Raw genomic sequence first — 26,931 nt, 5'->3', positions numbered from 1 at the left:
AGACTCAACCCCTTTAACCTTTCCGTTGCACTCCTCTGTCTTCTATCTCCCTTCAGGCAGGGCCTATGGAGTCCCGGCGACCAGGGCCCTCGAAGACTCTCCGCTCGCACGGCGCACAGAGCTCTCGCATGATGACCTATTTGGAAGAGCTGGCCGACCACGTTGAAGTGCCTCGCTCGGGGGAGGCCTCCTCATCGAGTGGAAACCGAGACGTCGGGCTTGTGAGCGTCTACTCGCATCGTGGGCGTGCTGACGACGGGGCGAAGCGGACGAAGACCGAAAGCTTGTGCTTACGCTTCCACACTCCCTCGGTTGACGAGAGCACAGACTCTGACCTGTGCTCCGCTTCGACGGCTGTAGTGCCCGATGCAGCATCTCAGTGTGATCACGTGTGATGAGATACAAAATAAAATCATGTCAGACGTTTGCCCTGTGTCTCTTTTCCTTGTCTGCACCGTCTGAAGCGATCGGCGCGTCAGGTTCGCGCTCGGAGGACCCGAGTGACCTCAAGCAGAATCTCTGGGGCCCTGCTAGGCGTAGCCACATTGTGCAAAGTGCCTCATAGCATTTTCTTGTCCTTTATATAGTTTTTGTCCTAACCACACTTTTTCAGCACTGAAAAGGATAATAACGAAAACAAAACAGAGACATCTTTCAGAGGTGGACTCGATGGTCTTTATTGTAACGGTGATCAAATGAACACACACATGGGTTTATGTCTTATGAAGTAAGTCACTGAGGTTGGTAGATGCAGGAGCCAATCCCCTTTTCATCTTTCGTCGCATCCTCCAGACGATCGCGCAAATCGCGAGAGCAGCGAGACCGATGGGGATAAGGACAAACAAAACACGATTTCGAAGTCGGCCTGAGAAGAACAAGGGAGATGTTCCGTTAAACCGAGAGTTGATGGTGTCCATCAGCTTTTGCAAATAATAAATTCAATTGTTAAAAATAAATAAATAAGAGCACCACTCACGTAACTGATATTAAATGCAAATGTTAAAGATAAATAAATAAATAAATAAATAAATAAATAAATAAATAAATAAATAAATAAATAAATAAATAAATAAATAAATAAATAAATAAATAAATAAATAAATAAATGAATAAATGAATAAGAGCACCACTCACAAAACTGAATTTTCACTGTCGCTTTTTTGCTGTTTATGCCAGAGGCTACGGCGCAGCTGTAAACCAAGCCAGCGTCCTCAGGAGACAGTTCCACGGTGCTGCGGATGTCATAGAGCATCCGTGAGGTCCGTCGTACGGCGGTAGTGGCGTTCAGAGTCCTGCCCGACGGAGGCTGGGTGGACCAAGTCAGCTCGGGTTCCGGGTAGATGCCCTCCGAAATGCACACAACGGTGTTGTCAACCTGCTCCAGACGGACTTTGGTGACCGGAGATGCTGCAGAAACTAAAAGAAGAAAGAAACAAACAAATTTAAAAAAAAAAAAAATTGAAATAAATAAAAAATGGAAAGCCTCTCTCACCTTCCACCTCCCTCGACGCTTTATCGTCTCCTTTGCCAGTGGCCTGGGTTTCGTTGGGGTCCACGTCGACAACCTCGGTCGGTCGAACCCGGGAGTCGCTGATTGCGTGGACAGTCTGCGTGGACTGCTGGGGGGTGGTCATGGTGTGTGTCCGAGGAGGAGGCGTCGGGCTGGCCAGACTCGGATCCCGGCTGGACCCCTCTTCCCCGGCTGCGCCGCCGCCGTTCGACCAGCCAGGTGGAGGAGGAGGCGTCGGGCGGGCCAGACTCGGATCCCGGTCGAACCCCTCTTTGGCGTGACCGTCGGTGACAGGAGCTGCCGCGAGACAAAACTCGGACTTAGGGCCGCGTCTTCGCTTAACGGTCACAGGGGTTGACTTAATCACAACACTTGCGACTCTTACCTTGCACCATTACTTTGACGTTTCTGGTATGCCCATTTCTCGAGCTGGCAACGACACAACGGTATGATCCCTGGTCTTGAAGCTGCACCTTTGACAGCAATATTGAAGCATTTCCTTCAAAGATCTGATCCTCGAACAAGGAGGTTCTGTTGTTGACATTCCCCCTGTCAGGGTTTGTTATACCATATGTGAGGAAGGGAACTATCTCTGGATCCTTAAACCAGCGCACTGTTATGGAGCCCTCCCTCGGAACACTGCAGGGTAAGATGCAGGTTTCCATGACGAGGCAGGTAACGTCGGTGTCTGTAACTACATGACAGCGGCTTAAGAAAAAAAAACAAGAAAAACAAAACCCCACACATTTTCACAAAGATTCATCAAAGTTTCACCATCTGCCTTCCACAACACAACGAGTTCACTCACCCTCAGCTCTCAGTGTCCACGCGAGAGTCAGAAGGATCCACGGTCCCAATAGGAACCCTCTCATGGTTTATCCGCTCTGATGACTGAGGCCAGATAGAGTACGGTTGGGGTCGAGGGAGTCGGCGGTGGGAGACACAGAAGGACCTTTCGACCGTCGTCGCTCGCTGTCCGCTTCGCTTTCGTCCGAGGGGGCGCTGAAGTTTAATGGGAGCTCGGGGAGCCTGGTAAAACCGTAGCAGATGGTGGTGATTCAGTCAAACACTGCATTCACGGCGGAGTTATAAGGGCTTCGTTCGACCCGCCCAAATCCGTTCCGACGCTAGATGGGGAATTCCCTGAAGGCAGGTCAGGAAAGTGCGAGTTCGGGGCGCATCCGAGTTTCTCGAGCTACATATTCCAGAGAACTCGTAAGGCGAGAATCGAAAGGGCATGCTCATACAGTGAAGGCCGCTCGATTCAATGGCTGAACCTCTCTGCCATCTTTGTCTGTCTTCTATCTACTTTCACACGTAATCGTGTGAGATGATACACAAAGTAAAATCTAGTCAGACGTTTAACCTGGGTTTCCTTTCTTTTGTTTTTTGCGCAGTGTGAAGCGATGGGCTCGGAGGACCCTACCGACCTCGTGGTGAAACCCCGTTAAGCGTAGGACGGTCACCCTGGGTTGCCGCAAAGCGCTCGAAGGCTCATGGAGCATGCCCCATCCTTTTTATTTTTTCGTAACCACACTTTCTCATTACTGAAAAAGCAAAAAGAAAAACAAAATACAGACATCTTTCAGAGGTGGACTCTAGGGTCTTTATTGTTACGGCAATCAAACGAACACACACAAGGGTTCACGTAGCAAAAGTAAGCCTGTGAAGTTGGAACAATGCATGAGCAGGCAGATTGGAAAGGTCCGTCGCCGAGAGTCCCACGGTCAGGCGGGAGCGCATCTCCTGGTTCTCCCTAGCATGCTCCATATCCCGAGAGCCAGGCAAATTGCGAGAGCCGCGACACCGACGGGGATCAGGACATAGATCGTCAGAACTTTTCGGAGTCTGCCTGAGGAAAACGAAAAGAAATAAGCCGTGAAAGCGAGAACAGATTGAGGATAGTGACGCCTCTGGCGTTCGTGCATAATCTGAAGTCCAACAGTAGGTGCAAAAAAAAAAGAAACTAAACAAATGAACCACTTGCTTCGCACACCTTCCACCATCAAAGTTGCTTTCTTGCTGTGCTTGCCAGAGGTTACAACGCAGCTGTAAACCATGACAGCGTCCTCGTGCGACAGTAACAAGGAGCTGCGGATGTCGTAGAGCAGCAGCGAGGTCCGCCAGACGGCGGTCGTGGCGTTCAGAGCCCCACCGGACGGAGGCTCGGTGGACCAGGTTAGCTCGGGTTTCGGGTAGATCCCTTTCGAGCAGCAGACGACAGTGTCGTCCACCTCCTCCATGCGGACTTCGAGGACCGGAGCCGCTGCGAGAAACGAATCCTGGGCTCAGCGCAACCTGTTTGCTTGGCGGGCCAAGCGTTCCCTCTCGACAGTGACCGTCGGCCCCTCTCACCTTCAGCCTCTTTCGTCGCCCCATCGTCTCGTTCGGGAGTCGCCGCTGTGCGGTCACGGTCCGCGTCGACGTTCTCTGTTGTTGGACCGTGGTAGCCGCCCTTGTTGGGAAACGGCTGCGTGGACCACCGGGGGGTGGTCGCGGCGTTCAAAGTCCTGCTGGCCGTAGTGGGCTCCGTCGACCGAACCGGTTCGCGTTCCCGGCTGATCCCCTCCGAACTGTCGAGGACCGGAGCCGCTGCGAGAGAAACTAGAATTTAGAGCCGCATTTTCGCTAAACGGTCACCTAAGTCACTCACCGCTCTTACCTTGCACGTTGACGTTGACATAAGTGTATCGCTCATTCTTACGGGTTGTAACGTAGCAGGTGTATCTTCCCTGATCGTGAAGCTGCACCCAGGACAACCGTAGTGAGGCATTACCTTTAGAGACCTGATCCGAGAACAAGAAACCTCTGCCCTTGACATTCCTGAACTGAGGGTTCGCGTTGTAATATGAAAGAAAGGGGGTGCCCTCGTTATCCTTAATCCAGTGCACTATCGGATTGTCTCCTCTCTGAAAACTGCAGGGTAAGATGCAGGTTTCCATGATGAGACAGGTGATGTTGGTGTCTGTAACAACGTGACAGCGACACAAGAAAGAAAGCAGAAAAAACATTTAGCCGGCAACCCTCCCGAGCCCCTCTTCGACTTTGTAACCTGACTACACAGACTCATCGAATCGAGCCTCTCAAAACACAGGCTCATCGATCGTACTCGTGCTAGGAACAGTATCAGCAAGCCTACAGAGGACTCACCCGCTGCGCTCAAGGTCCATGTGAGAGTCAGAAGTAGCCACGGTCTGAATGGGAGACCTCTCATGGTTTATTCTGACGGGATACACGAAAGTATCTGTCAGCAGTCCGAAAGGGAACGCGAGATTTTAATAAGAACTGGCGGGCCCTAGTACCACTGGAGCCAACGGACGGTTACACTACCGTACCCCGTACCCCCGGTGGAGCGAGCGCACAGTTTATCTCACCTCTGAAAATAAAGGAGAACCAGACACCTGAACACAATACATTTTATTTTCACTCAACGATACAACAAAAAAAACAATGTGTAGGTCCCTCGAAGGACACCTGAAAACAATCAAACAAACGTGAAAAAGTCAAGTAAAAGTACAGAAACAAAGCCAGCCGAAGCAGATCTCAGTGTAGCGTAGCCGTGTCTCTGGGACATTCATCGACACACATACATGAGCATGTACGCTGCACCTTGGCGGGGGCCTCCGATCGAAGGGCTCCTCACTAGCACCGCAGGTGAGTGGAGACGATGAGGGGCGAAAGTCTGGCAAAGAGGTCGACCAGCGAGCTCTCGGAGGCGCCGTTACCGCACAGGCGTACGAGCGCGATGACGATCCTGTAATACACTTTGGTGAGTTCGGGCACGGGGCTCCGTGCTGCGTGTTTGGAGATCATTACGACGGGGGCCCATTTCAATAGACCCAAGGCGACCCGAGGGTCTGCGTCGTGAGTGTAGCACCTGCCGTCTCGGGACAGCTGCACTCTGTCGGGGCTCAGTAGGTCGACCCCCGCGACGTCGCGCAGCCCGGCCCTGCTCAGGTCCACGGTTAGCGGGGCTCTCGTGCAGTTGAACGCGACCACTTCGACCTTGTGGCTCTCGAACACTCTGACCTTCAGTCTCAGCGTCAGGTTTCGTATCAGGGAAGAAAGCGACTTGGAATCAGATGGAGGCCCCGGCAACGTCTGTTTTCCCCTTCGCGGCGGAGGGTTGCCGAACACCAGCAGGCCGAGCCCGCGGGCCGACTCGTATTTCGTCCCCGTGAGGCTCGGCTCGGCCCGCCAAGTGGACCTCTCGGCCGTGTACTCCTCGAACGCGAAGTAGGCGCTGTCCAGGGTGAGCCTGCTGGGTACGACGGCTCTCCCCCGGCGATCGTAATAGATCCTACCGTGCTTACTCTGGTAGTAATTGCGACGGTACTTTGCGCGCCAGAAGACGCAGTTGCAGCATTCGCAGTCGATTTCATGGTCCCCGAAACCCCAAAGGTGGGCCGGGAAAATTTCTTTGTCGTCGTAGGACTCCACGCTTTCTCCGCCAGACTCCAGCTCGCTGCTGTCGCTCCCGGACTGACGGGACTCTTTGATCCGTTTTTTCAAGTAAGCCATCATGGCCCGATCGTTGTCAGAATCTGACTCGGAATCCTCCACGCTGGCCTGCGGCCCTTCGGGCGAGGTCCCAGTATTGGTCCCGATGGTCCGGCGTCTTGGGACAAACCGCCGTCCTGCGTTGACTTCCTCATCCGAGTCGACGTCCATGCTGCCTGTGAGAAAATTGGATTTTCTAGAAAGGACTGTTTTAATAAAAACGTTCGGTTGGTTCGTTCCCTTCAGTTTCCTGCACACAGAAATGAATGAATAAGACTCAGAGACAATACATAGCTACAGTGAAGATTTACCCCGCACAAAACAGCACAGATTTGTACGCAGGGTTACAGACAGAGGAACATGATCTCAAAGTCTGAACAAAGACACTCATAAAAAGGTTCGGTTTATATACCTAGCATTTACTTATTCAGAAGATGGTCCGAGGGTCTATGGACCCACACGAGGACACACAAAAAGTGAAAAAGGGAGGATGAGGAGAAACTGTGACAACAATAACTCTGCTGTGCTGTCTTAGGATGTAATATAAATTTGAGATGATAATACTGAATCAAGTTTAAACCATTTGTGTAGTAAAAGGTAAAAGTGAATGTAATAAAAGAAAAGATTGAGTTTCTAACTATTCTGTTTCTAATTATTCCTAACACTGCATGTCTCTGAATTCCTGGCTGTTTGCAAGACGATAGGAGGAGAGAAGCCAGCCCCTCCGCTTAAATATTTAACAGGCACACCTTTCCTAAGAAACCTCTTCCCCCACCCACACCCTTTCAGGGGCAGGCACTTGACAGGCTCTGCAGATGAGAGCAAACCTGTTGCACTGTCTCTGTTGTACCTTGTATCTCTGTCGCTTGGAAAGTTTCTAAGTAGTATTCTTTTTGTTTTTTTTTTTGTTTTTTTCGTTTTCCTCATTTGCTCCTCTCGAGTTTCCAGACCGAAACACTCTCTTCGTTAGAATGGACAGCACCCCGGTATCTGGAGGGAGGGCTGGGAGCGACTCGGACTTGGATGTCATGTACATCGAATCTGCCCCGGGGAACAAAATGACCTTCGATCCGGTGAGGGGAGCGACGCTGCTCGACCTGGCTGCGTACGTTGTGGCAGCTCCTGAGAAGCCGAGAGCTCTGTGCCGCGGGCCGAATTTTTCACCCGTGCCTCTGGGACGGCCCTGCGCGACGGTGCCGGTGATGGGAGACGGCAACTGTTTCTTCAGGGCCGTCAGCTACTTGGTCTGCGGCAGGGACGACTACCACTACAAGATCAGAAGCTGGTGCGTCAGGGAAATGAGTTCGAATAAAGAAAAATACAGAGATTTGCTGCGCTCGCAGTACTCGAGCGTGGAGCAGTACATTCTCGAAAGGAGGCCGAAGGATCGGGGTGTCTGGGCCACCGAGGTGGAAATCGCAGCGCTGGCCAACGGCTGGGACGTGAACGTGTACACCCACAACCACGGAGGGTGGGTAGTCTACAGTCCAGACGGCAGGCCTCGGTCGAACGAGCTGCCCGGGATATACGTGCAGAACCAGTTGGGCCACTACGAACCCATCGTGTGCGTGAAGGACCCGAGCGGCTCGGGTTGCTATGGGTTCTGCCGCCACACCTTTGTCGGCGAGTGCCGTCAGGCAGTCTCAGAGCCGCTCCGCTGCATCGCGAGAGGGCTCCGGGATTCAAAGTTCGCCACGTCTCAGAAACCCGGAGAGGCGGACGAAGAGAAAGTAGGGGAAGGAAGGAAAGAAAAAGAAGAGAGAGAATATGAAGATGTAGAAATGGATAAAGAAGAAGAGTGTATCATCAACGGGGAGGATGGCTCCCAGCTGCTCGTACCTAGCACCATGTTCTCGAGGAGAGCAGTTGAAGTGAACATGGAAGAGCTCTACTCTGACTCCGACACGCTCGTCCAGAACTGGTTGAGCGTCATGCGTTCTTGGAAGGGTTTCCTGAACTGGCTGGACGATCGCTGGTGGGGCTCCGTGTCTCGAGATGACATAGCTACGTTCTTGAGGAGCGAGAAGGGGCGATGCGCCGTCGTGGTCTCGGAGCCCCTGGAGCCGAAGATCGGAGCGCTGTGCTCCGTGACGATGCAGGGCAGTTCGGACGCAGTGCTGACGACGGAGATCGCAATGGAAAGGGGACTTTACGTGTGCAAGGAGCTCAAGGGCTACTACGATGACCCGAGGGACATCGTGCTGCTACTGGGATGCCAGCGAACGGTGGCTCGCAAGCCCTCCAACGTGACGTCCTCGCAACGGAGCTTTTTCGCCGACGCGAGGATACCAGAGCGGCTGCACAGGCTGATACGAGGCCCCATGGGCAAGGTTTGGTGGGGTACGTACACCAACTTGGCCCAAGTGCCAAAGCTGACGTATCCCCTCACGGCTCTGCAGCGACAGAGGAGGCCGAGCGCCATGATCGCTCTGACGGACGTGAAGGAAGAAAGGGGTCCCGGGTACTTGTTCGAGATCATGTACTTGAGCAAACGAAACGGGGGCTACGGACTGCTCATCAACAAGTGCAAGGTCGTGTTCGGCATCCGTGGGTTTACCGTGGTGTGCGGACCGAGGGACAAAAAGTGCCTCGCTTATCACATGGACATGGAGGCCCTGGTGTACGGGCTCAGCCGGCTAAAAAGGCTGATTTTTCTTTCCAAGTGAATGTCTGCACATGATATTAGACAATTGTGCTGTCACCTTCACCTTTAGATGCCTCCGTGGGTCAGCTCTGCCCAGCGCGAGAGGCTGCGTTATTATTTTTTTTCTCGTTTTCATTTCTCTGTCCATGTGGTTGTGTGCACAAAATAAATGAGTGCGTGAGACCAAACATATTCTTTCTGTCTTTGATTTTTATTGTCACCTTGGCGTTTAGAGCACAGTGCAACCGGTAACACACAATAAAGCATAACCCTCAAATAAACCACGGGACACACTTAGTCGTTGTCAAAATTGCACAAATCCACTGTGGTGAGGTGGCGTTTCTTAGAGCAGAAGTCCAAGGGGAATCGTCTGAGCAAGGCGTCGCAGCCGAGCCGAGTCACGGCCGTGTGCATGTCCAGCAGGTCCTGTGGGCAGTCGGTGCCTCGGTGCCGTGCCTTCACGTTGCTGTACACGTCCAGCACGCTCTGACCGTACAGCAGTGTGAGAGTGAGGGAGCCCGTCACGTGTCCCACCTTCTCCGCGGGGCTCTCGACCAGCACCTTCAGACCGGGCTCGTGTTTGTCGACCGCCACGAAATTGCCGGCCTGGTCGCTCAACGTGTCATACAGGGAAACGACAAAGTTTATCAGCGGGTTGGGAAACAGTTCCACTTCTCCGTTGCCCCGTTCCAAATAACGCCCGAACCCCGAGTTCGCAAACGCGGCCTGGATCGCTCGGTCCACGAGGCTCGTGTTGTCTTCGTACGCAGTCCTGAGGAGCGAAATCACACTCCTGTACGTTTGAGACTTCGGACTCGTCGAGCCCGACCGCTCGGGCACGCACACGTAGCCGTCGACGCACAAGGGCAACGACAGGGACGGGTAGCCGGGCTGGGTCACGATGACCGTCGCCTCACATTGTCCCTTGCACAGCTCGCAGGCGTAGGTGAAGTGTTCCGAGGACAAACAGCCTTTCATGGCGTCGAGGGAGCGCCTCGCCCCATCCGAGGCTCGCACCCCGCCCGACATCATGAAGGCCAGAACGTTCAAGAGAGCCTGTCTGTTGTCGTCGTCGTGCGTGGACGGCGTGCGGCAAAAAGGATCAGTGTCTGTCCCCGCCGCCCTGATCCGGACATCCTTTCCGTTCAACTCCACTTCCCACGCGGACGAGAGTCTGGAGGGGTCGTTGGTGACCACCCTGCTCTTGGCGTAGTTGAGCACCGCAAACTTTGCCGGTATCCTTTCGAAGGTGTCTCTCTTGTACGCCCGCAAGCTCATCTGTTCGATCACAAACATGGGGCTGCATCCTTCGAAAGGCGAGATGAGATCCCGCAGGTCGACGGCGAACAGGAGGGGCTGTTTCGACACGCTGTCCTTAGCCACGTCGTGACAAAAGACGTAGGTCTTCTGACTGAAGGCCATCTCGTCCGCTCCTGGTCGCTCGCTCGCTCGGGGTCCTCCGCACCTCGGTTCAGTTAGTCTGCCCAGTTCACGTCCCCGGACCGCGACCCGTTTGCCGCTCGGGCGCCGTCCCCTTTCTCAACGGAGCCACCAGGCTTCGTTGACGCAACGCCCCAGCTTCCTCTTACCGTTGTCTCCGTACACACTGCGCAGGAGCGTCCGGCCCGACACCTTGTTTGCGCACAGGTCTCTGAAAAAGTCTTTGCAACCGGCGCAGTGATACGTGACTCCCGCGGTCCCTCCGAGAGAGGCCCTGTCGCGGGCCGTCCTTTTCTGTCCCGTTGGCGGCGCTGGACGCACGAGCCACTTTTTGCTCTTGAAGTCCTCTATCCAGGCTCTCAGGGCATCGGGGTCTTCTGTCGTGTACGGCATGATGCGCAGCGTCGAATCGGGCTCCCTGGCGACGACAGAGGAAAACGCGTCGGGCGATCTCACGTGCAGCGCGAGCAACGTCTGGTAGAGAAGCCCCGCGAGGTCCACCAAGGCCCTCTCCGAGGCTTCGCTCTTCGAGATGGACAGCGATCCCTCCGAGCCGGCGAGGCCCGCATCGACCAACAGGCACGTCGGCAGGCGGAGGGCTATGCGCTCGCTCGAGAGCCCCTCGCCTTCGTCCGAGGTTCCCACGCGCACGACGCCTTCGCGAGTCAGCAAGGCCAGCGAGCGGCCGAGCTCTCCGATCAGGCCGGCGTACACCTCACGGGGCACCAGCGCGAGATCTTCCTCCAGGACCCTGCGACAGGCTTCCAGTTTGTCCCCCGTGAGGCGAGGCGCAGCCCGACGGAGAGCCCTCAGGCGCTCGAGCTCGCGGAGGCCGCACGCCGGCTCCATGTGTTCCGGACAGACGTTCATCAGCGCGTTGAACGCGGCCGTAGCTCTGCTCAGGCGCTCTCGGACGGCGGAGAATGACAGGATCAGGTGCCTCCTGCAGTCTGCCAGGATCTCGAGCTCGTCCGCGCCGCTCCCGTACATGCGTCGCGGAAGGCAGTAGTCCACGATGCAGTGGGCCACCAGCTTCCCGGATCGGCCGACGAGCTCACGGTCTGCCTTGTGCGCCGTCAAGACCCTGGCGTCGGCGAAGCACTGGCTCTGAGGCTGACAGGGGTGAGGGACCAAACGGCCCGCCGAGGCGCTCCGGGCGCCGGCCTCGCCGTCGCAGCCACGGGCGTGTTTGTCCGAGAGGCAGGCGAGGGAACCTCCGAACATCGCGGTCGTGCACCCCGAGGTGGCCTGCAGGTTGAGCGGGTACCTGTAGAAGGCGGCTTCGATGGGGCTGCACTTGTAGAACTCCTCGCACTCCACGGGTTTCACAGAGAGCCCGGTTATCCTCTGCAGCCACGTGCGGACGATCTCCACGTACGTCGTCTTCACGCCGGACTTGCTCGCTTTGAAACGTTCCAGCGTCTGTTGGCTGAAGTGCTTGTTTTTCGCCGATTTGACGAGGGCGCTCCAGGGAAAGAAGCCCGCTCCCATCTTGGACGCGATGAGCTCGGAGGCTCGGCACGCGAGCAGGTCCCTGAGCACTCCGTGTCTGCTCGAGAACAGGTGGTTCATGCAGTACGTTCCGTCCTTGTACAGGGCTCTTGCCGTGACGACGCCGGAACCCGGCCTCGCCAACGTGACGGAGACGGCCGAAAACCCGCCGTCCAGTTCCAGCTCTGTTACGCGCAGCACCCTGTGGCCTACGAGGAGGGCTTGCGCTCGATCCAGCTGCTCCCACCGCCCGCGGCCGTCCACGGTGAGCTCGCTCTCCGGGTACAGTACGAGATCCCCCTCCGATAGCCGATGCCACGGTAGGGTGGAGAAGCAGGAGAGTCCGTGGGGCTCCAGCTTGACGCAGTCTCCCCTCATGACGCAGGCCACGAAAGTGTCCGCGACGGCGGAATCGCAGGGCGAGCGCAGGCTTTTTACAGCGGAGAGTCCTCTGATCTTGACCGTCGAGGAGGACATGCGGCCCCTCCCATCAAGGTTGTGAGTGAGAGACACGTAGCTCTTCTTCGCCACGTGGCAGTACACCGAGCTGCTGTACTCGTATTCCAGCTTCACCCGCCGGTCCTTCACGAAGGGCCTCGTCACGTCCAGGAGGCTCCGGGAGTCCGGAGTTTGCGCCACGTACACGGGGTAGCCCTCCTCCGTGAAGGCGCCCTCGGGGTCTCTGATCACCGCCACCGGCTCGTTGCCCCTCTCTATGGTGTACATCCTCTTCAGAGTGTCCTCCACCAGCGCCAGGTGCACGTATCGGAGGAAACCCGGTACCTCGGAGGCAGCGCGTTCGAATTTCGCCCCCAAGGCCGCCAGGGAGGCCGCCGCGAAGTTCCGAAGCCGCTCGGTCTCGAGCTCCGGGGACTCCCCGTCGCCCGGCTGTTCGTCCGACACGTCGCTCTCGGGCAGGTCGTCCGGCCCGTACCCCGCGGACACCATCACGCTGTCCGTGTCCCCGTACATGACCGGGCAGCGGTTTTTGTAAAAAGTCGACACGCAGTCGTTCACCACCGATATCTGTCTCCTGCCGTGTCCCGATATGAGGGACCCGCAGGGTGGGGGAGCGGTCCCGTAAAACGAATTGGCCATGACTTTGCACTCTGCCTCCTGCACCTTGTAGTACGCTCGCTCCGCGTCGCAGAGGGCCGGGTCCTTAAGCTTGGCCTTGAACTCGTCCCGCCTGTTGAGGTAATGCTCCACGGAGGAGGAGAAGACGGCCGGCGCCCGCTCGAAGACGGCTCGGTCCGCGTCGTACCGGAGGATCAGCGTCGCGTACTCGAAGCCTTCGGCCTCCCACTTGTACACGACCCATCCGGAGAGATCGTGGGGGAAGGAGCGCGGAGGCCAGGGCACGGTGGTCTCTGGAGAAATGTTGAGCGCGCACATGATGGACGGGTACATGCTGGCGAAATCGAAGGCCAGCTCCAAGCCCATGCCGGGCCCAGAGTAGTGGAGGCCCGAGAGGGGTTCGCACACGGACCCTCCCTTCCACGTGTCCTCGCCCGCTCCGTCGAGCCCCGGCGGTGAGGCGTCCCAGGGCTCGCGGCTGCTCAGCTCTCTGCCCGAGGGTCCCGCCCTGACCCTCAGAGTGTCGAGCACGTACTTGAGCTGGGGCATCTGGACCGAGTGGATGCTCTGAACGAAACCGCCAAAGTTGTCTCCCCGCCCGTGCACCACCACGTCTATGTTGAGCGTGATCCTGCACCTGTGGAACAGCGCGGACGCGGGCTTGAGCGCCTTGGCCATCCTCGAACACAGCTGCGAGTCCACCAAGTTGTACAGCAGCACGGCGAACAGTTCGGTCCCGCCGCGGTGGATCATGCCGTCCATCATCGAGTAGGGCACGTCGGTCAGCTTCCGCAGCTTACGTGGGTCTTTGGGAGGCAGTCCGCGCAGCTCTCGGTCTCTGGAAATCACGAAGGGCGCCACGTCGTTCAGCTTCATGCTCGTGCAGGCGAATCTGATCTCCCTGGTGCCCGCCATCCTGTACAGGTCCACGACTGTCATGCCGCAGCCGATCATCTTAAAGTGGCCCAGCTTGCCCTTGTCCTTGTTGAACTTGTCCACGTGTCGACACGCCGCTTCGACCTCACCCTCGGTGAGCTTGCCTCCGGTCAGGCTCGAGCCCACGGCGGTCAGCATCTCCTTGTAGATTTCCAAGTGGCGCACCGACTCGAAACGGAAAACGGGAGGCAGGTCTTCCGAGAGGTGCCTGGTGACAAAGAGCCCGTGCCAAGACCGGAGGATTTCAGCGCACCTTCTGCGGGTATCCTCGTCCGATCGCTCTGCGTAGTTGGAGTCCGCGTAGAAATGCACGCGCTGGTCGATGACTCTCAGGTCGAATTCCGCATTGTACACGTACAGGAGCTCCACGCCGTGGCGATCGAGCAGCCGCAGGGTCTGCTCTAGGAGCGCGAGCTCTCCGGCGCAGGGGTAGAAAAGGATCCTGGACGCGGACTCCAGTCCCACGGCCTCCACGAGCGCGCCATCGGGTTTCGGGCGTCCCTGGCCCTTTACCTTCAGTTTGTTGTAGACCACTATCAGTTGTTTCCTGTGACTCCCCGGCTCGGGCTTTGGGAGGTGCGAGTTCATCAGCACCAAGGACACGCATGTGATCTCGTGCTCCTGTCCCGGCATGTCACTGGCCAGGGCCGGTATGGACACCCGACAAGCCCCTCTGAGCGGGCCTTTCTTCAAGTCGCTCAGGATCTTGACCAGTTTGCTCCTGTACGCCGTCAAATCGGAAACCGTGCGCTCCGTGCAGTAGGGGAACCTGTGGGCGAAAAACTCGCACCTCAGGGAGCGATCGCGGAAGGCCTCGTCCACCACGGTCTCGATGTCAAGACAGGCGGCCCTGTAGACGTGCGGCGCGTGCACGGTGTCAAACAGCTTGGCCTCCTCTTCGGACCTCTCGTGGTCGTACACGAGCTCGCTTGGGACCAGGGTCCCGCCACACTTTTCCTCGGGCAAGAAATACACTCGTCCGTACATGACATCGCAGCACAGGGCCGGCGTGTTGCCGTCCCGTGCAACGTAGTAGCCGCTCTCTGGGTGGAAATCCCCAAACGTGAGAGCTCCTTTTACGGTCTCCATATATTTTTTGGCCAGCGCTATGCTCCCCAGCGGGAACGCAGCGGCCTTCACTTCCCTTTTCACGTCGTCGTGCACCACTCTCACGTGAGCCGGCTCCGCAGCAAAGTGTCTGCGCCACTCTCGACTCACCCGCTCCCAGCTCTCACAGGCGTCGCCCTGGTCAGAGTCCAATTCCAAGTCATAGCCCACCACGGGCATTATGCCCACCACTTTGAAACACACTGTGGTGTACACCGTGGTGCCGTTGTGAGCCTGCAGCACCAAGCCCCTGCACAAGAGTGCCTCCTCCAACCTGTGAAACATCACAGACTTGACCATGAGCCCGATCAAACCTCTTTCCGAGGGCGATACTGCTCTACGTTTCGGAAAGATGTCGGGGAACAAATTCACGAAAGGAATGGGCCTATCCATCGTTCTCCTCAGAAAAAAAAAAAAATGGGGGGTACAGTGAACTTGGACACAAGGTGTTTGGTTTATTTTTATTTTATTTTATTTATTTTTAAATTCCTTTTCTCTTCTATTTTCTTCTTCTTCTTTCTTATTCACCTCTTTTCTTTCTTCTTCTCAACACAGGTTCCCCTTGCTACACAGAAGGACTCCGACCGCCGCTGAAAGGGTCCGGCCACGATCTAAAATCTCCGACGTAGCAAAGACCAGCCCCGACCGCCAGCAAAACGATCCGATCGAAAAGAGGCAGCCTCTGAAAGTGTCCAACCCACAGCAAAAAACTGACGGGGATGCCCTGCCTCCAGACTCTGAGCGTTTCCCACCGCCTCAGTTGAAGTCAGACTGCTCACTTGGCCAGCCTACCGATGAGCTCGTGAGTGAGTGAGCCAGAGGCCGCCTCTGAAAGTGTCCAACCCACAGCAAAATCTGATCGAAAAGAGGCCGGCTGTGAGCGCCTCTGAAAGTGTCCAACCCACAGCAAAAAACTGACGGGGATGCCCTGCCTCCAGACTCTGAGCGTTTCCCACCGCCTCAGTTGAAGTCAGACTGCTCACTTGGCCAGCCTACCGATGAGCTCGTGAGTGAGTGAGCCAGAGGCCGCCTCTGAAAGTGTCCAACCCACAGCAAAATCTGACGGGGATGCCCTGCCTCCAGACTCGGAGCGTTTCCCACCGCCTCAGTTGAAGTCAGACTGCTCAATTGGCCAGCCTACCGATGAGCTCGTGAGTGAGTGAGCCACGCGCAGATCCAGATGTAGTGTTGGCAGCAGGTTCGCGCACACCACGAGCATGGAGTCTGACAAAAAGGCCCCGCAGAAGGAGCGAGCGGCGTTGCCCCACAGGGAATCTAACACCGCCGTGGTGCGAATGGTGGAACTCCCCACCGACAGGAGAGCTCTGTTCCTCGCGTTGGACACCGAAATGCTGCACGACGACGAGACGGTCGAGCTGGCTTTTCGGGCTCTGCCGCCCTGCGAAAGGTCTTTGGTGCAGCTGCTCCTCTACCTCACCTATTGCTGCAAAGGACAAGTCCTCCAGTTGACCTTGGAGGACCCGGACTTTTCGAGCATGTCGGCCCCCGTCAGGGAGGACTTTGCGCACGGAAGGCTTTTCTGTTTCGTGTTGGACATGAACGGGGGCGACTCTCCCGGAATGTCTAGCTTTGTGGCCGCTGGACGCGAGTCGGGTAAACGTCGCGGTCGCGAGGACGGCGACCCGGCCGAGTGCGTTTACGGCGGTGGTCTACTGCGTTTCGTGGAGGCGGACGCGAGCGTGTTCCGCAGTCCCGGGGCGAGCGGAGACGAGCCTTCCGACACCAGTGTGGACAGCGAGCCTGACGAGGGCGATGACGGCGACGAGGAGCCACACGACTGGACCGCCATCGACTACGAGCTTGGAGAGGAGGCCTACAACGCCTTCATGAGACTTCAGCTCGTCAGGCAGAAAGCTGTGTCGCTGAACAACGCTATGATCGTCATGAGAGACCCCAAGGGAGAACTGAACCCTGCGTTCGAGTGGTTAGACATTCGCAGCGATACGCTGAACCCCGACAAGATAGATCGGAAAAAGGTCAAGGAACTGCAGGGCTCGATGTACGTGCCCGCCTGCCAGGGCGGAAAGCAGACGACCGCGCTGCCCGAGGCGATCACCGGTCTGACGCTGAAGTCCTTGGCCGAGGCGATAGGGAGGATCACGGACACCGAGAGTCGGGACCAAGGCAAGGAACTCTTCGAGCGCCTGGTCTCGAGGCTCGCAGAGGACAACTGGAGAAGGCACAAAGTGGTGCAGAGGTACAGCTCGAGCATCCCAAACGACGCAAGATTCTTGGAGGAGGTGAGAGCCTTCACGCGAGCCCTCGCGGGCGGGACAGCGCCCCAAGTCTGCGTGGGTAGGCTCCTGGTGTTTAGGTACTCGATCGAAAGGCTTATAGACAGGGACAAACCCGACGCCTTCCTGAACTCCATGCTCCACAGGCACATGCCGGTGACGAAGCCTCGCATCTCGAGAGCGCTGCGAGAGATCAGGGCCAACCGCAGGACCCGGCACCTCGCTCGGCTGTTGACGGGCGGCCGCTGCCACTGCCCCTGCCCCCGGCCCGGCCCGGCCGTCGACCAGGATCGTCGAGGGAGGAGGTGCCGGGAAGACTGTCAGACTGCGTACGCGTGCTTCTACAACGTGTGCGAGCAGCACCCCTTCTCCGTGAGCAGGTGCGACTACAACCATTACTTTGCGCACCTGTACCCTCACCTGGGAAAACTCGAACGCCTGAGCAAGGACATGAAGACGAAATACGGAGGACACAGGCACTTCGAGAGCATAGCCAACATGGTCTTCGACATCCTCGCGAAGCGCCGTTCCTCGCACGCCGACGCGCTATACGCGGGGCTCCGGGACCTGATGGGAGAAGGGATGCTCAACTCGCGCCTGTCTCTCGGCCGCGCTCTCCCCGACATACACGAGGAGCTGTGCCTGGAGTTCCCGGCTGAGGACTACTACGACGACTACGCCGAGGACCCGCGCTCGCTGAACCCGGTGAAGGTCTACGACCACGCGCTGGTGCGCTACATGTTCTCTGACAGCCTCCAGGTGGGCAGGCTATTTCAGGCCTCCACCACCTTCAACTACGTGGTGACCAACACCGCGCCCAGGTACACGATCGAACGGATCATGCTGTTCAACGTCACCGGGCCCGGGGAGGGCAAGAGCTACGCCAACAACGTGCTGAACTGCCAGTTCAGGCAGGTGAAGGGCTGCATAGAGACGCTCACGTCCTTCACCCCGCAAGCTTTCAAGTACAAGCAACAGAGGAAAGCTTGCGTGGTGATGATAGACGACGCTCACATCACCCACGAGAAAAACCTAAAGGCCCTGGACAAGGAGTCCAGCGTGATACCCAACACGTTCAAGAACCTGCTGGACACCAGCGTCTTGGAGAGCGACGTGGTGGGCAAGGACGCGTGCAGCGGAAAGGTGGACACCGTGAGGTATCACGCGGTGCACAACTGCGGGTTCGTGTGGAACACCAACACCCTGGGGTTCGTGAGCGACGCCTGGGCCGACCGCTGCGTGATCATGGAATCCGAGTTCTCGGCGCACGTGACTCGGACGCGCAGCTCGAAACAGCTGCAGGACACAGTGGAGAAGCGATCCATGGACAAGGTGGCTGCCGTCTGCCTGTACAGGCAGAACCTGGTGCAGTCGGCCACCATGATCGCCGAGTCCGAGATCATGCAGTTCGACAGGAGGTTCGACGCGGCCAGAGACGCCTGCGTCGAGGCCATGTACGCCAGTCACGTCGTGTGCGCGGGAGCCTTGAGCAGACGGGTGTGCTTCTGCATAAACCAGCTGGTCTTCGCCGAGGCCATGAAACTGGCCTGCCACTTTGTGTTCGACGTGTGGGTCCCTCCGTGGACGGAGGTGCCAGACGAGGGGAGCTTCCCGGACCTCCGCGGCTTCTGGACGCAGCTGAACAGGAACAGACTGAGGGCCCTGGACAGGCTGTCTTTCGGACAGATCTGCCTGGAGACCAACGCGGCGTTCAAGCTCTGCGCGGCCGCCTGCCTGCCGGACATTTGCCCCCGCGTGCTGGACGCGCAGGGACGCTTCGCGTGCAAGGCGCTGGGCCGCCTTCTTTGTCAGGTGCGGGAAAAGGGCCTGAAGACCGCCGTCAAGGACGGTCAGATGTGCATTTCGGGCGTCGATTCTTTGAGTTTTTCGGGCCCCGAATTTAGAGGCGGCAACGACGCCGCTCACGAAATGCTCCAGCTTTGCTCGAACTGCACGTTTCCCGAACGTGGCGGGACGGGTCCCAGGAGCCGCAGGCTCTGCTCGTACAAATGCGCCCCCTCTCAGAACACGCAGCAGGGCAGGCGTGGACACGCTCGGCCCAAAAAGGTGAGCTCCGTCACCCTTTCTCTCGAAGCGGTCTACGACATGCTGGCTCTGTACGCGCCCGAGGCGCACCGGGGCTTCTGGGACCAGCTGGGCGAAGCGATGATGGACGCCTATGACAACGAAACGGTCGAAAAGACCAACGCGTTCGGGACCGCACAGGCCGACGGGGACGAGGAGATGGATCGGAGCGCTAGACTGGTGTTTTCCCTGGACTTCGGCGACGACCCGGTTCGCTCCCTGATACTCGAGGCGACGGCGGGAGTGGATCCTCTGAACGAGCTCTCGTTCAACAAATGCGCCATCGGGGGACAGCTCTTTCGCTGCACTGCGCCCTTGTACTACGGAGGGCTGGTGGCGAGAGCCTTCAGGCTCAGGGGAGACGACCCGCCGCAGGGATCTCTGGACCCTCTGCACGAGAGGGAGTCCGAGAGAGGCCCGGCGGACACTTTTCACGGGCCTCGCTTGAGCGTCTACTCGCCGGAGTACTCGGGCCTGCCGGTGAAAAACGTGAGCTCCTTCTGCGCCACGCGAACCGTGTACCACCAGGAGCGAATTCTGCTGAGGGAGGAAGACGGCACCCGCCGGCCCGTCGTCGAGCTGGAACCGGATTGGGAGTGGCTGGAAGCCTGCGAGGTGTTCAACAGACTGCACGGTCATGATGCGTTCACCGTCGAAAGCCTGAAACGGGACTACGCCGTGGCCATGACTGTGGTCAAGGGGGAGGACGCGTCCAGGGCGCCTATGAGATCGCGAAGGTCGGCCGCGCGGTGAGCGTCTTGCGCAAGGCCGACGGTCGCGCCGCTCTGGAGATGAGAACATGGCCTTCGACCCAGTCTCGCGCAGGTGAAACTCGGCACGAAGTGAGGACTTCTGGACTGAGAGGGATGGGCCGTTCGCGCAAACGGCTGACCTCCAGGTCAGTCTGCTCTGAGAGCCTTGACAAGCGACGGAGACGTTGACTAGGAACATCTGAGCGATTCGCTGGACAAATCTTTTGTATTTTTCCATTTTATTGTCTATGAGAGCGTCTCCAAGTCATGCTGTAATAAAAAAAAAAATCACCACGCAAAACCAATTCTGGGTGTCTTTGTGGCTTTTTTATTCGTTTTGTTATTGTTTTATTCCACAGCCAGTGAAAACCACACACAATGTTTGCAATAGCTTCTGAACCTATTGCTCGAACGCCAACCCTCTCCTCTCGTGACGGAGTTCTGGGCCCTTTTGGTTTCCAGCCTGGGTCAGCCCTAAATGTAAATCCCGAGGCTCTTCCCCTGACTGTTCGAGCGTGGGATTTACTCGTGGGGCAGCGTGCCGTAGTGAGGGGCGGCGGTATTTCCCTCTCAAATGCGTGGCTGGGGACAGCGAGGACTCCGATGGGCAGACTCTGAAACAGAATGAAGAGTGCAGTATCTAACAGCAGCACCGAAAGTGTTTCGCACGACTACCAGTCGCCTTTCTAAGCACCGTTTTTTTTTTTAAAAAAAAGCACAGCTTCTTTTGCTTTTCATTTCTTTTTATCACTCTCCAAAGCTCGGCGGGGTCTCTTAGCCTGCTCTGAAGCATCTCTGTTCCCCGTTGTATGCCCACAAGAACAAAACAAAAATCTGGGTTCTTCTCAGAAGAGTCACACTCCACTGAGCTCTGCGGGCTGCAATTGCTTCAGGTGTGGGGCTGGAAAGCCAACTCTTTCTCCATTTCGCTGAGCTATCCCTGGGTTGAAATAAAAAAGTCATACCAAAACAAACAATTTCTGTGTTCGTTTGGATTTTCTGTCCCGTTTGATTTTTTTTTCTTTTATTTCACACCCATCGCAAACCTCACAGAACATTCAGAATAGCTTTAAATTTGTTGCTTGAAGGCCAACTCTTTCTCTTCGTTCTGCTGAGCTCTGGGCCGTTTCGGTTCACTCCCCGATCTGGCCCCGCATGTAATTCTGGCCGCTCGAGAGAGAAAAAACCTTTCCAAAAACGACCCATACGCCAGGCAGCCCTGCGTCTGTCAGGAGAGGCAGACTCAGGGGCAGGCTGCAACCTTTGGTCGAGACGAGTCACACGCCACGGAGCTGTGCGTCCTGTCGAGGGGAGCCCGCTCAGAGGCGGGCTGGAGCCTTTAGCAACCAGAGCCGCACAGCCTCGGAGCTCTTCTTCTGTCAGGAGAAGCCCGCTCAGGAGGGAGACGGGAGACTTCCTCTCAGACGAGTCACACGCCACAGAGCTCTGTGTCAGGGAGGGGCGACTCAGAGGCAGGAGGCAGGCTGGAGAAGTCATACAAAAACAAACAATTTCTGTTTTCATTTGGATTTTCTGTCCTGTTTGTTTTTTTTTTTATTTTTTTATTTCACACTCATTGAAAACCTCAAAGAACATTCCCAATAGCTTCAGGCGGAGAGCTCTAAGACCGACATTCTATTCAGTCTGCTGAGCTCTGGGCCATTTCTGTTCCCTCTCCGGGCTGCCTCGGGATGTAATTCTGACAGCCGGATTGAGAAAACCCTTTCCGAACACAAGCGTTCTGACTTTGAAGCAACTTCACGGGAGCTGCAGCGCAGCCCGCAGGCTGACCCTGTCCCCTCCGTCAGCACATGAAGCTTGACGGAAAGGCTCGGTTTGTGTGAAGCAAAAATCACGAGCGGCTCTGTGTGGAGTAAAGACACGGAGGCTCGTGTCCAGGGGGGGCCAACGCAGAGGAAGGCTGGAGCCTTTTGCGTCTGAGGCACACGAGCCTGCAGGGGAGGGAATGAGAGGCAGGCTGGATCGTGCAGGGGAGCGACTGAAGGCAGGCTGGATCGTGCTTTGACTGAGAGCGGCCCGCAGGCAGGCTCTGTGTGGAGTAAAGACACGGGGGGGCCAACGCAGAGGAAGGCTGGAGCCTTTTGCGTCTGAGGCACACGAGCCTGCAGGGGAGGGAATGAGAGGCAGGCTGGATCGTGCAGGGGAGCGACTGAAGGCAGGCTGGATCGTGCTTTGACTGAGAGCGGCCCGCAGGCAGGCTCTGTGTGGAGTAGAGACACGGAGGCTCGTGTCAAGGGGGGGCCAACGCAGAGGAAGGATGGAGCCTTTTGCGTCTGAGGCACACGAGCCTGCAGGGGAGGGAATGATAGGCAGGCTGGATCGTGCAGGGGAGCGACTGAAGGCAGGCTGGATCGTGCTTTGTCTGAGAGCGGCCCGCAGGCAGGCTCTGTGTGGAGTAAAGACACGGGGGGCCAACGCAGAGGAAGGCTGGAGCCTTTTGCGTCTGAGGCACACACGCCTGCAGGGGAGGGAATGAGAGGCAGGCTGGATTTGTGCAGGGGAGCGACTGAAGGCAGGCTGGATCGTGCTTTGTCTGAGAGCGGCCCGCAGGCAGGCTCTGTGTGGAGTAGAGACACGGAGGCTCGTGTCAAGGGGGGGCCAACGCAGAGGAAGGCTGGAGCCTTTTGCGTCTGAGGCACACGAGCCTGCAGGGGAGGGAATGAGAGGCAGGCTGGATCGTGCAGGGGAGCGACTGAAGGCAGGCTGGATCGTGCTTTGTCTGAGAGCGGCCCGCAGGCAGACCGTTGAGCTGTGGCCCGTTTCTGTTCCCTCTTCAGGCTGGCTCCGCTTGTATCTCTGACAGCTCGAGTGAGAAAAACTCTTTCTGAATTCAACTCTTTCTGGCCAACGCGATGAGCCTTTTGCATCAGAAGGCATCCCCGAGTCTCAACAAAGAAAATCATCATGCAAAAAATAAAAAATAAAACAATTACAATAATTTTTGGGTTCTTTTGGATTTTTTGCTCTGTTTTTTATTTTACATCTAGTGAAAACCTCACACGACATTCACAGTAGCATGAGTTGGAGAGCTCATTTGCAAAAACAATGAGAGATTTAGTGCTAGAAGGCCAACTCTTTCTCCATTCCGCGAGGCTCGTGTCAAGGGGGGGCCCAACGCAGAGGAAGGCTGGAGCCTTTTGCGTCTGAGGCACACACGCCTGCAGGGGAGGGAATGAGAGGCAGGCTGGATTTGTGCAGGGGAGCGACTGAAGGCAGGCTGGATCGTGCTTTGTCTGAGAGCCGCCCGCAGGCAGGCTCTGTGTGGAGTAAAGACACTGAAGCTCGTGTCAAGGGGGGGCCCAACGCAGAGGAAGGCTGGAGCCTTTTGCGTCTGAGGCACACACGCGTGCAGGGGAGGGAATGAGAGGCAGGCTGGATCGCGCAGGGGAGCGACTGAAGGCAGGCTGGATCGTGCTTTGTCTGAGAGCGGCCCGCAGGCAGACCGTTGAGCTGTGGCCCGTTTCTGTTCCCTCTTCAGGCTGGCTCCGCTTGTATCTCTGACAGCTCGAGTGAGAAAAACTCTTTCTGAATTCAACTCTTTCTGGCCAACGCGATGAGCCTTTTGCATCAGAAGGCATCCCCGAGTCTCAACAAAGAAAATCATCATGCAAAAAATAAAAAATAAAACAATTACAATAATTTTTGGGTTCTTTTGGATTTTTTGCTCTGTTTTTTATTTTACATCTAGTGAAAACCTCACACGACATTCACAGTAGCATGAGTTGGAGAGCTCATTTGCAAAAACAATGAGAGATTTAGTGCTAGAAGGCCAACTCTTTCTCCATTCCGCGAGGCTCGTGTCAAGGGGGGGCCCAACGCAGAGGAAGGCTGGAGCCTTTTGCGTCTGAGGCACACACGCCTGCAGGGGAGGGAATGAGAGGCAGGCTGGATTTGTGCAGGGGAGCGACTGAAGGCAGGCTGGATCGTGCTTTGTCTGAGAGCCGCCCGCAGGCAGGCTCTGTGTGGAGTAGAGACACGGAGGCTCGTGTCAAGGGGGGGCCAACGCAGAGGAAGGCTGGAGCCTTTTGCGTCTGAGGCACACGAGCCTGCAGGGGAGGGAATGAGAGGCAGGCTGGATCGTGCAGGGGAACGACTGAAGGCAGGCTGGATCGTGCTTTGTCTGAGAGCGGCCCGCAGGCAGACCGTTGAGCTGTGGCCCGTTTCTGTTCCCTCTTCAGGCTGGCTCCGCTTGTATCTCTGACAGCTCGAGTGAGAAAAACTCTTTCTGAATTCAACTCTTTCTGGCCAACGCGATGAGCCTTTTGCATCAGAAGGCATCCCCGAGTCTCAACAAAGAAAATCATCATGCAAAAAATAAAAAATAAAACAATTACAATAATTTTTGGGTTCTTTTGGATTTTTTGCTCTGTTTTTTATTTTACATCTAGTGAAAACCTCACACGACATTCACAGTAGCATGAGTTGGAGAGCTCATTTGCAAAAACAATGAGAGATTTAGTGCTAGAAGGCCAACTCTTTCTCCATTCCGCGAGGCTCGTGTCAAGGGGGGGCCCAACGCAGAGGAAGGCTGGAGCCTTTTGCGTCTGAGGCACACACGCCTGCAGGGGAGGGAATGAGAGGCAGGCTGGATTTGTGCAGGGGAGCGACTGAAGGCAGGCTGGATCGTGCTTTGTCTGAGAGCCGCCCGCAGGCAGGCTCTGTGTGGAGTAAAGACACTGAAGCTCGTGTCAAGGGGGGGCCCAACGCAGAGGAAGGCTGGAGCCTTTTGCGTCTGAGGCACACACGCCTGCAGGGGAGGGAATGAGAGGCAGGCTGGATTTGTGCAGGGGAGCGACTGAAGGCAGCCTGGATCGTGCTTTGTCTGAGAGCCGCCCGCAGGCAGGCTCTGTGTGGAGTAAAGACACTTCATGAAGCTCGTGTCAAGGGGGGGCCAACGCAGAGGAAGGCTGGAGCCTTTTGCGTCTGAGGCACACACGCCTGCAGGGGAGGGAATGAGAGACAGGCTGGATCGCGCAGGGGAGCGACTGAAGGCAGGCTGGATCGTGCTTTGTCTGAGAGCCGCCCGCAGGCAGGCTCTGTGTGGAGTAAAGACACTGAAGCTCGTGTCAAGGGGGGGCCCAACGCAGAGGAAGGCTGGAGCCTTTTGCGTCTGAGGCACACACGCCTGCAGGGGAGGGAATGAGAGACAGGCTGGATTTGTGCAGGGGAGCGACTGAAGGCAGGCTGGATCGTGCTTTGTCTGAGAGCCGCCCGCAGGCAGACCGTTGAGCTGTGGCCCGTTTCTGTTCCCTCTTCAGGCTGGCTCCGCTTGTATCTCTGACAGCTCGAGTGAGAAAAACTCTTTCTGAATTCAACTCTTTCTGGCCAACGCGATGAGCCTTTTGCATCAGAAGGCATCCCCGAGTCTCAACAAAGAAAATCATCATGCAAAAAATAAAAAATAAAACAATTACAATAATTTTTGGGTTCTTTTGGATTTTTTGCTCTGTTTTTTATTTTACATCTAGTGAAAACCTCACACGACATTCACAGTAGCATGAGTTGGAGAGCTCATTTGCAAAAACAATGAGAGATTTAGTGCTAGAAGGCCAACTCTTTCTCCATTCCGCGAGGCTCGTGTCAAGGGGGGGCCCAACGCAGAGGAAGGCTGGAGCCTTTTGCGTCTGAGGCACACACGCCTGCAGGGGAGGGAATGAGAGGCAGGCTGGATTTGTGCAGGGGAGCGACTGAAGGCAGGCTGGATCGTGCTTTGTCTGAGAGCCGCCCGCAGGCAGGCTCTGTGTGGAGTAAAGACACTGAAGCTCGTGTCAAGGGGGGGCCCAACGCAGAGGAAGGCTGGAGCCTTTTGCGTCTGAGGCACACACGCCTGCAGGGGAGGGAATGAGAGGCAGGCTGGATTTGTGCAGGGGAGCGACTGAAGGCAGGCTGGATCGTGCTTTGTCTGAGAGCGGCCCGCAGGCAGACCGTTGAGCTGTGGCCCGTTTCTGTTCCCTCTTCAGGCTGGCTCCGCTTGTATCTCTGACAGCTCGAGTGAGAAAAACTCTTTCTGAATTCAACTCTTTCTGGCCAACGCGATGAGCCTTTTGCATCAGAAGGCATCCCCGAGTCTCAACAAAGAAAATCATCATGCAAAAAATAAAAAATAAAACAATTACAATAATTTTTGGGTTCTTTTGGATTTTTTGCTCTGTTTTTTATTTTACATCTAGTGAAAACCTCACACGACATTCACAGTAGCATGAGTTGGAGAGCTCATTTGCAAAAACAATGAGAGATTTAGTGCTAGAAGGCCAACTCTTTCTCCATTCCGCGAGGCTCGTGTCAAGGGGGGGCCCAACGCAGAGGAAGGCTGGAGCCTTTTGCGTCTGAGGCACACACGCCTGCAGGGGAGGGAATGAGAGGCAGGCTGGATTTGTGCAGGGGAGCGACTGAAGGCAGGCTGGATCGTGCTTTGTCTGAGAGCCGCCCGCAGGCAGGCTCTGTGTGGAGTAAAGACACTTCATGAAGCTCGTGTCAAGGGGGGGCCAACGCAGAGGAAGGCTGGAGCCTTTTGCGTCTGAGGCACACACGCCTGCAGGGGAGGGAATGAGAGACAGGCTGGATCGCGCAGGGGAGCGACTGAAGGCAGGCTGGATCGTGCTTTGTCTGAGAGCCGCCCGCAGGCAGGCTCTGTGTGGAGTAAAGACACTGAAGCTCGTGTCAAGGGGGGGCCCAACGCAGAGGAAGGCTGGAGCCTTTTGCGTCTGAGGCACACACGCCTGCAGGGGAGGGAATGAGAGACAGGCTGGATTTGTGCAGGGGAGCGACTGAAGGCAGGCTGGATCGTGCTTTGTCTGAGAGCCGCCCGCAGGCAGACCGTTGAGCTGTGGCCCGTTTCTGTTCCCTCTTCAGGCTGGCTCCGCTTGTATCTCTGACAGCTCGAGTGAGAAAAACTCTTTCTGAATTCAACTCTTTCTGGCCAACGCGATGAGCCTTTTGCATCAGAAGGCATCCCCGAGTCTCAACAAAGAAAATCATCATGCAAAAAATAAAAAATAAAACAATTACAATAATTTTTGGGTTCTTTTGGATTTTTTGCTCTGTTTTTTATTTTACATCTAGTGAAAACCTCACACGACATTCACAGTAGCATGAGTTGGAGAGCTCATTTGC

At 56.3% G+C, this 26,931-nt stretch overlaps 2 protein-coding genes across 6 annotated transcripts; both read right to left on the bottom strand.

The window, feature by feature from the left end:
- Positions 1–652: 652 nt before the first annotated feature.
- Positions 653–2,588, bottom strand: LOC144991188 (uncharacterized). Of its 3 annotated transcripts, none has more exons than XM_078945103.1 (5): positions 2,319–2,588; positions 1,896–2,204; positions 1,493–1,807; positions 1,135–1,416; positions 653–865 (listed from the first exon to the last, which is right to left on the bottom strand). In XM_078945103.1, the coding sequence occupies exons 1-5, from the start codon at positions 2,380–2,382 to the stop codon at positions 714–716; spliced, it is 1,122 nt and encodes a 373-aa protein (XP_078801229.1). In that variant the 5' UTR covers positions 2,383–2,588; the 3' UTR covers positions 653–713. The 3 variants fall into 3 exon arrangements, with proteins under 3 accessions (XP_078801229.1, XP_078801230.1, XP_078801231.1); XM_078945104.1 differs by having other exon boundaries at positions 1,896–2,218; positions 2,319–2,458; XM_078945105.1 differs by lacking the exon at positions 2,319–2,588 and having other exon boundaries at positions 1,896–1,983; positions 2,079–2,204.
- A 505-nt stretch (positions 2,589–3,093) lies between these two features.
- Positions 3,094–4,884, bottom strand: LOC144991187 (uncharacterized). Of its 3 annotated transcripts, XM_078945102.1 has the most exons (5): positions 4,661–4,884; positions 4,173–4,475; positions 3,866–4,102; positions 3,507–3,776; positions 3,094–3,362 (listed from the first exon to the last, which is right to left on the bottom strand). In XM_078945102.1, exons 1-5 carry the CDS (start codon positions 4,722–4,724, stop codon positions 3,238–3,240), a joined length of 999 nt encoding a protein of 332 aa, XP_078801228.1. In that variant the 5' UTR covers positions 4,725–4,884; the 3' UTR covers positions 3,094–3,237. The 3 variants fall into 3 exon arrangements, with proteins under 3 accessions (XP_078801228.1, XP_078801226.1, XP_078801227.1); XM_078945100.1 differs by having other exon boundaries at positions 3,094–3,776; XM_078945101.1 differs by having other exon boundaries at positions 3,094–3,776; positions 4,173–4,683.
- Positions 4,885–26,931: the final 22,047 nt, after the last annotated feature.

Source organism: Oryzias latipes, chromosome 3, assembly GCF_053564925.1.
Source record: "Oryzias latipes strain Hd-rR chromosome 3, Olatipes_Hd-rR_3.1".
Taxonomy (NCBI): domain Eukaryota; kingdom Metazoa; phylum Chordata; class Actinopteri; order Beloniformes; family Adrianichthyidae; genus Oryzias; species Oryzias latipes.
The sequence above is the reverse complement of the archived record's forward strand: the minus strand, read 5'-3'. Positions and strand labels throughout refer to the sequence as shown.

Bases quoted from the DNA above. Each gene is read 5' to 3' on its own strand.
- LOC144991188 (XM_078945103.1), bottom strand. From the start codon at position 2,382: ATGAGAGGGTTCCTATTGGGACCGTGGATCCTTCTGACTCTCGCGTGG. The intron at 2,205-2,318 runs GTGAGTGAACTC...GCTGTCATGTAG, and splicing joins GTGGACACTGAGAGCTGAGG to TTACAGACACCGACGTTACC. The intron at 1,808-1,895 runs GTAAGAGTCGCA...GTCTCGCGGCAG, and splicing joins CGTCAAAGTAATGGTGCAAG to CTCCTGTCACCGACGGTCAC.
- LOC144991187 (XM_078945100.1), bottom strand. From the start codon at position 4,724: ATGAGAGGTCTCCCATTCAGACCGTGGCTACTTCTGACTCTCACATGG. The intron at 4,476-4,660 runs GTGAGTCCTCTG...ACGTTGTTACAG, and splicing joins ATGGACCTTGAGCGCAGCGG to ACACCAACATCACCTGTCTC. The intron at 4,103-4,172 runs GTAAGAGCGGTG...TTTCTCTCGCAG, and splicing joins TGTCAACGTCAACGTGCAAG to CGGCTCCGGTCCTCGACAGT.